At 41.2% G+C, this 12,210-nt stretch overlaps 1 protein-coding gene across 1 annotated transcript; it reads left to right on the forward strand.

Annotated features, from left to right (window-relative positions):
- Positions 1–7,052: 7,052 nt before the first annotated feature.
- Positions 7,053–11,713, forward strand: LOC127622826 (extracellular calcium-sensing receptor-like). The gene is made up of 6 exons (XM_052096927.1): positions 7,053–7,258; positions 7,797–8,088; positions 8,249–9,067; positions 9,210–9,440; positions 10,212–10,335; positions 10,695–11,713. The coding sequence occupies exons 1-6, from the start codon at positions 7,053–7,055 to the stop codon at positions 11,591–11,593; spliced, it is 2,571 nt and encodes an 856-aa protein (XP_051952887.1). The 3' UTR covers positions 11,594–11,713.
- The last annotated feature ends 497 nt before the right edge of the window (positions 11,714–12,210 follow it).

The raw sequence follows: 12,210 nt of genomic DNA on the forward strand, positions 1-12,210 counted from the left end.
GACAGATCTGGCCTGTAGACAACATGACAGACCTGTATGAAGATATTTGTATTTGTAACGAAATTTACACTCACAGCCCTGATGTGAAAACTTCTGAAGTTGGCAAGTTGAATGCGGCAGTCTGCTTGCACAGACAGTAATCCAAAACTATGGAGTCAATTCCATGCCACATATATTTGCAAAAATATAAAGTATTGCAAAATAAAATAAAGTTTTGCAAAAGAAAAAAGTATTCAGCAAAAAAAAAATCTTTTTAAAACAAAAATGAAGTATCACAAAAGTAAAATAAAGTATCGAGAGAAAAAAAGAAAGTTTTGCAAACAAAAATAAAGAATTGCAAAATATAATAAAATATAACAAAAACCAAGATAGAATTAATTGCAAAAATCAATGACTGTTGTAAAAGAAACTAAATAACTTTTATCCATTTTTATCTCTGCAACAGATTTTTAGGCAGCAATGATTTTGCCACACATCTTTTTCTTTGCAATGCCTACAAATTATTTTGCAACGCTCCTTTTAGTCGGCATTTCCATCACATGTGAGCTCATGATACCGTCTTGCTTTTGCACTTCACTTTTCTGTGCATTTCACTTTATGGCACTGTTTTGAGGTGGGGGTGGAGTCAGGGGATTGGGGCGTGTACAACGGGCTCAGTGATGCCTCCCTGGAAGTTACGTCATTAGCTTGAGACATGGATCAAATATCATGGCCGAGCAGAGGCATGCAGGTGGATCTCAGGTATGTAAATTTGATTGTTTCCTTTTATTTAATTAGCATTAAATGTGTTTTAACAGCGTTTGCTTCAAATAAAGAAGTTAAGAGATCAGTTAAAGCGGTGGATTTATTAGCCATACTCAGCACAAAGGCTGAACTGGTCACGTGAACTGCCGATGCAGGTAAGCTTCTAAGAGCGTAAGAATAGATGCATTTGGGCTGCAAGGAGCCTCCTCAGAGGCTAGAGAAGTAGTGACACTAGGGGATGCTCTTGGGATCCCGATTCACCTTCAGATCTTTGAGAAAAGACCAATGAGAAATTAGGAGTTGAATTTGCATGCGACTCCCCCTGACATGCGGGTATAAAAGGGAGACCGGTATGCGGATTCATTCAGGTTTTACACTGAGGAGCCTAGTCAAGGTCCTGGACAACACAGCGGTGCAGTTCAGCCTGTGGCAAGAGGTACACAACGTCTCGTTACCTCCATCAGGGAACGGAGGTTATGACAGTAATCGAGATGTTCCCCTTCTGTCACTCATTCGACGTTGTGTCAATGTAGTGACACTAGGGGTCCCAATATGTAACAGCACAAAGGCTGAACTGGTCACATGAACTGCCGATGCAGGTAAGCTTCTACGAGCGTAAGAATAGATGCATTTGGGCTGCACGGAGCCTCCCCAGACGCCCCAAAACGTTGGATGCTTCCCCATAGCCCTGAGGTGGGGGAAGGAGACGTGTCCAGTAGGTGAACAGGCTGCGCCAGCCACAGCCTTTTTTCTCTAAGTCTTTCTCTCCACTTAGAAATTAGAATCAGCTGGGGCCCTAAATGCTCATAAATGGCGTTCTTTGCCGTTCCTATTCTTTCAGGAGGAAAAGAGCCCGCCGAGGCCACATCCTGACCTTCTTGGGGGGGAGGGTGTGAAAGTGGCAGACACTTCATATGGGCCCACCGGGCCACATATGGGAGAGGTGCGGTGGTAGATCCAACCCGTTGTGGGGGAGGAGTTTTCTACAAGCACAGCAGCTGGGCAGTGGAGACTCTGCCAAAGGAGACACAGGTCTACCGAAAAAGAGAAGGGAGACCGTATCACGGAAAATACACACAGGAGACCACTAGGGTAGCCGAGACCTGTGAAGCACTTACTCCAGTGCAGGCCTGTTAGCACACTTACTGGGTCTTACTACGGATTCCTCCGCTGAATTTGTGAGTCGGAGGGCTAGGATGAAGAGCATCCAGGGATCACAAGTTGGGAATACGCATGGCAGAAAGAGCACACGGCTTCACCTACCTTTGAGGGGAAAGGAGCTATAGACAAGTGATACACCTGGCCAGCTGTCAGTGTAACGAAACTTACCGGATTGTACCTGAAAGAACACAGGATGACTCCGGCTCAACCCGGAGATTGTAGAATCTCTCGAAGGTATTGGGTGTTGCCCAGCTCGCTGCCCCAGCTGATGAGCCATTGGCCATTGGTCATTGCCCACGAGGATACCACACTTCTCATGAAGTGCGCTCGAACCCTCAAGTGGGCGGGCACGGACTGGACCTGGTATGCTTGTGCTACGGCATCCACGAACCAGTGGGCAAGCCTCTGTTTGGAGACAGCGTTCCCTTTCCGCTGTCCGCCAAAGAAGACAAAGAGCTGCTCAGAGTGTTTAAAGCTCTGCGCGCAGTCCAAGTAAATGCGTAAAGCACACACCGGACACAGCAACGATTAGGCTGGGTCTGCGTCCTCCGGAGACAGAGCTTGCAGGTTCACCGCCTGATTCCTAAAAGGAACCTGATAATCAGGTCGTGCTTACCGAGGGACTTACCTTGGATGTCGTTTTAATACGCTGCTATGGCTACATAAACCTTGAGAGTGGAGGGGGACAGCTGCCTGTCCAGTCTTTCTTGCAGGAAGGAAAGCACTGACCTATTAGGTCCGCCGCGTCTCATCCAGGGACCAGACTGGGAGATTCCAGTGGTCTGGGCATGGGTGCCATAGGGTGCCCCTTCCCTGAGAAAGAAGGTCCTTCCTCAGGGGAATTCACCAGGGAGGAGCTGTTGAGAGAAGTGTGAGGTCCGAGAACCAGGTCTGAGTGGGCCAATACGGAGCCACGAGGGTGACCTGCTCCTCGTCCTCCCTGACTTTGCACAGAAATGGTGCAAGTAAGGTCACTGGGGGAACGCATACTTGCGTAGGCCTCGGGCCAGCTGTGTGAGAGAGAGAGAGAGAGAGAGAGAACTTTCCTGCAAAGAAGAGTTAAATGACCACCCTTTTTGTTGATTTTAACTTGCCTGGGGCAAAAGAATGTGCAATAAGTGAGTGGGGAGGTAATCCTTGTGGAAGATGATTCTTCTGTATCCCATAAAAACAACAACTTTGAGGATCATTAACAAAGTTCTGTTTAATTCCCTTTCATGCAGTTGAGAGCATTTGAGCAGAAAACAACATATTTTAACCCCTTCTCCTCATAAAGATTTAGATTTATTATATTTATGTATATGTTCTAGTGAGGGTGATTCAGTCTTCAAGGGAGGGGGGGGGGTATGAGTTCATTATAGCAAATTAAGCAATCACTATGACACCAGGGGTAATCCTTCTCATTCCTAGAGCTCTGAGAGAGTGATCTGCTCTCAGATTCTCTTTCTTCAGATTTGTTCTGAAGACACAAATGGTCAAAATTGGACACATTCGGTGCTCATAATATCAGCAAATGAGTAGATCAATGCTAAAGTCATAAGTTGACAGGAAAATCAAACCTCTAATAAGTCAGTAGTACAAAAAAAAACAAACAAAAAAAAAATAAAAAAACAGATGTTGAGGCAAAGCTCAAAGATCACTTGAGAGTTTGCAAGTCAGGACTGGCCCTGACAAGGTTAGCTGCACCCTGTGATCGCCCCAACCACGTACAATCAACTCTGCCCTCTTCTGGCTAACATCTGACTATGTTAAAAAAAAGACTATGAGTTAAATTTTGAACATATTCAAAAGTGTTAGCATTGCTTTGCATGCTGAATCAATATTTAAATTAGCCTACATCAACACATATCAATATTCAATACAATGCATTAATTTATTTTAAAACACTTTTTAGAATAGTTTTATTTATTTTTTGGACACAAGTCTGAATTTGAGCCCTTTTTTTTTTTTTACAGAAAACATTGTGCCCTTTAGTGAGACACTTTTAGGGGTCCTGTCTCTTCAATTAATGTACTGTAAATAACTGTCAATGAAAAGTGGGGACACAGTGGGGACTAAAATTTACCACATACAGTACCAGAAAAACAAGACACAATGTGACTCTTTGAGTGTTACCTGTTGTCATCATTATCCATTTTATTGAAGTTGCATTGATGAATCTATTAATCTAGAGAAAAATACATCTCTACGTGCCTTGTGAAAAGAATGTGAAAGAATGCTTGTCAAAAAAAGAATAGTATACTGTAAATGAAATGGAATATTCAGAATCCATATTCCAGTTTGCAATAACCAGTTGCTCTTTTCTGCAGAGTAAATTAGTCATACTTATAAGAAGAAGCCTTAATTTATCACACATTATATCTGCATATCTACAGTGAAATTCTTTTTTTCACATATCCCAGCTAATCTGGGGTCAGACATGATATGGCACCCCTGGAGCAGATAGGGTTAATGGTATTGCTCAAGGGCCCAATAGTGGCATCTTGGTGGTGCAGTGCTTGAACCCCTGACCTCCTGTTCAGTAACCCAGAGCCTTAACCCCTGAGCCACCACTGCCCCCATTTATGAGACAAATAGTTCTCTTGCAAAAAAGTATTTGTAACGGGAGCCAGCTGGTACGTGCTGTGAAGTGTGTAAAACCTCATTCCCCTGGCCTCAAGACGCGCACTAGCGAATAACACTGGAGGCTGTAGCATTTAGCCTCCTCATTAGAACGTCTGCCTCCCATGTTGGAGATGCTGATTTGAATCCCATTTGGAGTAGGTCGAACCGGTTACATATACATAAACTATCTTACTTTCAAACTTTTGTGTAATATTAGAACAGATTGCTCTTCAGGGACACACTGTTTGTGTACTACAGAAAGCATTGGATAAGATATAGATATGCAAAGAGGAAGTTTATTGATTTACACCCTTACATATAATTTAAACAATTGTATAATGGGATATCCTGTGTTTGACATGTGGTTCAACTGAAGTCATTTCTGTTTTTGAATGAGTATTTTGCACAGCCTTGTCACAGTTTAACCCACGGAGAACTTAATTGCTTTTTACTGATTTCACCACAACAATAGTTAAAGTTAGGGGTTAATCTTTCCTTAAAATTTTTCAAAAGTTTAATATGTGTATTTCTATGATTATGCATATGACTGTACTACCTTTGAGAAGCAATACATTTAGTATTGTTGAGAATTTGCATTAATATTTCCCAGTGGAGATCTATCCCAGCTGTTAGAGGCCGAGACCCCACTGCTGCCCCTCCCTCAGGAAAAGTTCCACCAGCTGGTCTTCTTGCAGGCCCTTGAGGAAACTCTGTCTATTCAGTCCACAATGTATTACATTTATATTTACAGTAAACCGATGGCTGAGGTTACAGTTAAAATTCATAATCTCATATTCAGTATGCCTAAAACATGTTTGTAAACAATTATTTGATTCCAAATGGATGGAAGAAACAAAAGAAGATGATTTTCATGATACAGTCACTCTCATTTCCCTTTAAACAGGTAAATTATCAGGCAACATAAGTGGATTACAAAAGCAGCTTTTCAGGATCACATAAGGAGGCATTGAGTGTGTAATTGCCTAGATGTACGCTAATCAGCAGCATAATCTGCAGGAAAAGGGCAAGAGAAAGAGGTTAACACTGTTCCTCTCAACCCCTAACTCTCAATAGGAATTTAAAGTGGCTCTTCTAAGGCAACATTTTAAGTGTGTTTAAACAATGGTTCTATAGCTCCTGTGTGTGTGCGTGTGTGTGTGTGTGTGTGTGTGTGTGTGTGTGTCCAGGTATTATCCAGACCAAATGTCCCCACAAGGATAGTAAAACCTGAAATGTTTCAGTATATAGTTTCAAATTGTACGTATAAAAGCCATTATTTCTACTGAGAATCCTAATTAAACATGAAAACCCAACATGTGTGTGTGTGTGTGAGAGAGAGAGAGGGAGAGAGAGAGAGATTCTCAAAGGGAGAAAATGTGTGACAAATCACTCTCTCCAATTCTAGATAACAAAATCATTATCCCTGGTGTCAAAATGATTGCTTAATTTGCTGTAATTACCTCTTTTTGCCTGTAGGCTAAACAGAACCCTCAATGACACATATACAGTACACAAAAATATATTTGAGGTCACACAACTACATTGGCTGACAACATAAAATAAAAGTTTTCAGTAACAGATTCCATTGTAGAAATTCATTAATAAACAGGCAGCCATGATTACTTTAATCCACGAGGAAAGAGTTAAAAGTAGAAGTGTCCAATAACAGGATGGCTACTGAGATTAAGCAATTAGCGATCGATTGGTCATGTGATCCCAACATGACAGCCTCCATGAGGAGACCCTTGAATAAAACATCTCTTATAAAGTTACTGATATGACTGAAGGCAAGTTCCAATATCTTATGCAGCAAATTATCAACTAGCAATACAAGAAATTTTAATTTGCCACCATTTTATGAAGAAGAGAACATCTTCCAAAGTGAAGGCAATACTTAAAATAGTTTTACAATATATACATATGGACATACTGTAGACCAACGCAACTGTAATGATCTATAAATGACTTTAAATAATAATTAGAGCTATTAACATCATGAAACAACAAATAACTAACATTGACAAAAAGAGCTAACAACAGCATCAATAAAGACAGAAAACAGCTCAATAAAAAGCCTATAATGCTTACCGAATAATTTATTAATGCAGCAATGCATACTAAACTCGCAAATCAGCAACATTCTACCATATGAAATAGTTTGTTCAGACAACTTTGATAGGCTAGTTGGACGAGATTAGGGGGAATATTGTTGGTCTGACATAGTGTATTATATGTATATTTATTGTATTACATTTATTTGTATCCTTGACTCAAAAGGCCCTGCTTGCTGAAAAAAGCTTTGCTCTTTTTTTTTTTTTTTCTTGAGCTCCAGGAAAATTAAACTCCACAAGGGCTTTCTACAATTATCCCCCACTCACCTGTTTTCATGTTGCATGTTCTTTTGCCCCAGGCAAATTAAAGGCTACAAAAGGGAAGTTATCATCCAATCCTTCGCTCTTTGCTGGAAAAGTGTGAGCCTGCACTTCCTGACTCTTTCCTCAGTCTCTCTGTCTATCTACCTCTATAAAGTGATGAGTTTTATTATGTGGTTGTGGATGGTGGGATTCATTGCTGAGACAGTCAGGGTGTTGAGTTCAGGTCTGTCCTGTGGTCTACGGGGCAGATCTGTCTCAGAGAGCCTGTATAAAGAGGGAGATGTGATAATTGGTGGACTGTTTCCTGTACACACTGAAGCACCAGTGCCTGAACATGCTTTCACTCAAATACAGCATGGAGCTCGATGCCAGGGGTGAGTTTTTATGTACAAAAAATGCTTGGCTGTAGAGTGACTGTTCAGACAATTGAAATGCCATGGTTTTATATACTTGGAAATATCTGGGAAATGTAAAATTGTGATTTCCAGGACAAGTTATGGATATTAATAACATTTTAAAAAGTCACGCAAATTTCTATTGTCGGTATAAATTTTATACTTACATTTTTAATATCAGCTATACAATTGTCCTACAGCTTAAAATTGCTTTCTTTCTGACCTTTAGGTCATGTGATGTTTCCACATAGATCATGATTTTTAGGTTACCAGACAAAATATTTTTACAGGGTATATTCTAATATGTTAAAGTTTGTCATATTGAGAAACTGTCTATATCCCCTCTATGTGCATCAATAATCCAGTTCCACCTCACATTAAAGCACTCACATTTTTTATTCTCAATTTGAGATAAAATCTATCTTTATACAATGGGTTATTACTGAAGGGCATCAAGTACCTAATTCCTTCTGAAATTAATGCAACAGCTCTCTCTAAATTGTACATTCTCTTTCAGTGTTGACCTTCGTTCATACCGCTGGCTCAAAGCTATGATCTTCACAGTGGAGGAGATTAATCGTGACCCTGTCCTGCTTCCAAATGTTACCCTGGGGTATCTGGTAACCGACACCTGCCTGGCTGAGGGCACGACCCTCAGTGCTGCTTTAGCTTTGGTAACGGGGCAGGAGGAGACTGTGTCGGGAACAGAGTGCAATGGGGCCCCAGTGGTGCCTGTCATTATCGGAGATGCCCGTTCCTCTGCCTCAATAGTGGTGGCTGACACGTTGGGAGTGTTTGATATCCCCATGGTATAATGTTCTAAACAGTAATCTGTTTTTGACAGCATATATTTGTACCTCTGTATTGTATGTTTTTATATTCAGAGCAACAAATGATATCAGAAATTCATCCCTTTTTTAACACAATTACCCCTTATGCAACTCTTGTCTCTGTGGTTTGTCTTTTCAGGTGAGTTACTTCGCCTCTTGTGACTGTCTTAGTGACAGTCGCAGATTTCACACATTCTTGCGTACTGTTCCCAGTGATGCCTTCCAGGCCATGGCCATGGCCCACATGCTGCGCCTACTGGAATGGACCTGGGTGGGTGTGGTTGCAGGAGATGATGAATATGGCAAAAGTGGTGTGCAGCTGCTCTTAAAAGAGCTGGAGTTTTCAGGGGTCTGTGTGGACTACCTTGAAATCATTCCAAAGTCACATTCACAGAGCAGAATCAGGCGGATTGTGCAGAGAATTCAGACCTCCACAGCTCGTGTGGTGGTAACCTTTGCCATCGGCCCAGACTTAGAAGTCATATTCAAAGAAATTGTTATGCAGAATGTGACCAACAGGCAGTGGATAGCCACAGAGGCTTGGAGCACTTCCACTCAGTACTCTGATCCAGCGAGTATTCCTCTCCTAGATGGTACCATCGGCTTTGCCCTGCGCAGGGCTGATATTCGGGGTCTTGTGGCTTTTCTTGCCCAGCTGAGCCCTGAGAGGCAGCCAAATGAGCCATTCGTAAAAGATGTATGGGAAGAAATTTTTGGGTGCTCGCTGGCACAGGACTGGCAGCCTTCATTTAAAAGACCAAAGTGCACAGGCTCAGAGGATGTGGTGAAGCATGGGCGCATCTATACAGATGTCACACAGCTGAGAGTCACTTACAATGTGTATAAGGCTGTATATGCTATTGCCAATGCTATTCAGAACATGATGGCCTGTCAGCCTGGTAGAGGGCCATTTGAAAATGGAAAATGTCCTGATGTGACCCGAATAAAGCCCAGACAGGTAGATGACAGGTCTTAGAACATTAATTTAAAAATGTATATCCATTTATTTAATTTATTTCTTTGTGTTCATTAAACCAACTTTTGCTGGAAGACATAAATATGCATATATCTGCATAATTAACAGACTTTGTTTTGAACAGCTAATGCACTACTTATATGCAGTAAACTTCACAACACCAGTGGGTGAGCTGGTCTATTTTGAAGATAACGGAGAGCCATCTGCCTCTTATGACATTATGAACTGGCATGTAGATGAAAGCGGAGCAGTGAATTTTGTCCAAGTGGGACAGTTTGATGCAGCCAAAGGACCAGGCCAGGAGCTGAACATAAACCTTGAACGAGTGGTTTGGGGTGGGGGCTGGACTGACCAGGTTAAAGTTCAGTCTTATTTATTTATTTGTTTATTTTTAATTTTATTTTTTACAGAAAACATCTTGCTACATAAATGCAAATACAATAAGAGATTAAGGGGCTCAATCACACAATCATACTTTTTTTACTTGTAACATTTCTCAAAATAAGCGTAAAATATGTAATGCATTTATATAGACACACAGTTGCTCTGTTTTTTTATTATTATTATTCTTATTGTGTTCTCTGAGGGGCCAACAGGACTCTCTTTCCATAGAGGGGGTGAAATCAGAAGGCAAGCACTAAAAGAACAATTTCAATAGCATAAATTTCCTCCCATATGAAAACAGTCTATGCATGGTGTTAATTGCTTAGGACTCACTCTTACATTATGTACTCTGACTGAAAGTGTAAGTTTGTGAGTATATGTGCATTGGCCTCATTTTGTAATCAACAATTTCAGTACACATGTACTAAAATGTGGATGCATAAACATGTGGGTGTAGTTTGTAATGTCTCAGTATGGGTCACCAATAACATCCTTTAATAGGCAGACCCCTGCTGACAGGGTAGAGATATGCCACCGGGACAGGTCTATGATTGTGTATGAGTGTGCATGTGTCTTTGATAGAAAAAATGTGAATGACTCACCACATCCATCATGTGTGCAATAAAGCAATTTCATTCTTTCTGTTCTCCTTAAGGTGCTTGTTGCATTATAGTATTGACAGATATTGTGTTGTTAGAGGGTTGCTGTGAGGTTGATGGAGTTTTCTTCCTCTATAATTCAGGTGCCTGTGTCTGTGTGCAGTGCAAGCTGTCCCGCAGGCACCAGGAAGGCTGTAAAGAGAGGAAAACCAGTCTGCTGTTTCGACTGCCTCCCTTGTGCAGTAGGGGAAATCAGTAATGTGACAGGTATTAAAAACCCTTGATAAATTTAGTTAGTAAATAAGATATGATTGCATGATCATTTTCAACCATTTCAACCTTTTACACGGTGCAAGTAACCAAACACATTACACGTAAAGTTTACTAGATTTCCTTCAAATTTATAATTCATATTAATCATACTATTATTAATAACTGACAACACTTACATATATACAAGTCACAATTCATACTTTATGGGTTTATATGCAAAGACAGAAAAGTCTAATTTTTTCAACATTTCTGGAAGGTGCTCACTGATCTAGATAAAAAAAATACATAATTTTAAATGTAAAACCCACCATTATCATGTGTCACATCTCCATCTGTGCCATAATATTCCTTAGACTCTACAGAGTGTATGAAATGTCCGGAGCGGTTCTGGTCAAACATTGAGAGGACAAGGTGCATCCCAAAGATTGTGGAGTTTCTGTCCTTGCAAGATACTATGGGAATTGTGCTGACAGTTTTATCTGTCACTGGGGCAACACTAACCACATCTGTTCTAGCAGCCTTTTTTCATCACCGTGACACACCCCTTGTGCGAGCCAACAACTCAGAGCTGAGCTTCCTGCTGTTGGTATCACTCACACTCTGCTTCCTTTGTGCATTAGTTTTCATTGGCCGGCCTGCACCTTGGAATTGCATGCTACGTCACACCCTGTTTGGAGTAAGCTTTGTGATTTGCATCGCCTGCGTCCTCAGTAAGACTGTGGTGGTGCTGGTGGCTTTTCGGGCCACTCTGCCTGGATCGAACCTGATGCAATACTTTGGGCCTATCCAGCAGAGGGCAGGCATCTTCCTTTGCACACTGATTCAGTTTGTCATTTGTTTGCTGTGGCTCTTGCTGGCTCCCCCCCTGCCCACAGAAAGTACAGGAGGTGAGCTTGGTGCTCGGGTGATCCTCCAGTGCACGGTAGGATCCGTAGTGGGGTTTGTACTGGTGCTGGGTTATATCGGCCTACTTGCAGTAGTTTGCTTCTTGCTGGCTTTCTTTGCTCGGAAGCTCCCAGACAATTTCAATGAGGCTAAATTCATTACTTTCAGCATGCTGATCTTCTGTGCTGTGTGGATTGCATTTGTTCCAGCATATGTCAGCTCACCAGGGAAATACACAGTGGCTGTGGAGATTTTCGCCATTCTAGCCTCCAGTTACGGCCTGCTTCTTTGTATTTTTACTCCAAAGTGTTATATAATAATGCTTAGACCTGAAAAAAATACAAAAAAGAGCATGATGGCCAGATAAGGATAAAAACAAATTGCAGACTTTTGTGAGAAATTGCGTTTTTCATGAAGATAATATCTATTTATATGTAGAAATCATTTTAATATTATATAAATGCATAATGCAATGTTTTATTTCAAAGCAAAGGGAAGTGGTGATGGTTTCCTTCTAAATATGATTGATGCTTTGTTTGTATAAGGTTTATTTCTTTGAACTGTGTCTCAGTAAACAACATGAAATAAATAAACTGAAATAAATTATTTCCAGCTTTCATCCCTGACCCTGCCTAATCCCCACAGCGTGTACTGAGGAGAAAACACTAAGGTCTATTGCAGTTCATGGGCTCATAAACCATTCTCCGTCTATTCACTTTCACTCAAACTCACAACCCAAACACAGGACATACAATTCTGGCTCATTGTTCTATTAACTACCTTCACAAAGCATGCCTCATTCAAATACACTTCAGATAAATATCAGGGTTATCAAGAGTGACTCTGGCCCAGAGGCCCCTACAAATATTAGAGAGCTTGTCAAGCTGTAAGTCACCCTGAATTGTCCCATAGTGGAACCTGGGTTCCATAAATCAGATGGGAGAAAGTAGGGTGGGAGATGTACCACATCTTCAATGAAAGAGG

The sequence above is a fragment of the Xyrauchen texanus genome, chromosome 29 (assembly GCF_025860055.1).
Source record: "Xyrauchen texanus isolate HMW12.3.18 chromosome 29, RBS_HiC_50CHRs, whole genome shotgun sequence".
NCBI classification, from domain to species: domain Eukaryota; kingdom Metazoa; phylum Chordata; class Actinopteri; order Cypriniformes; family Catostomidae; genus Xyrauchen; species Xyrauchen texanus.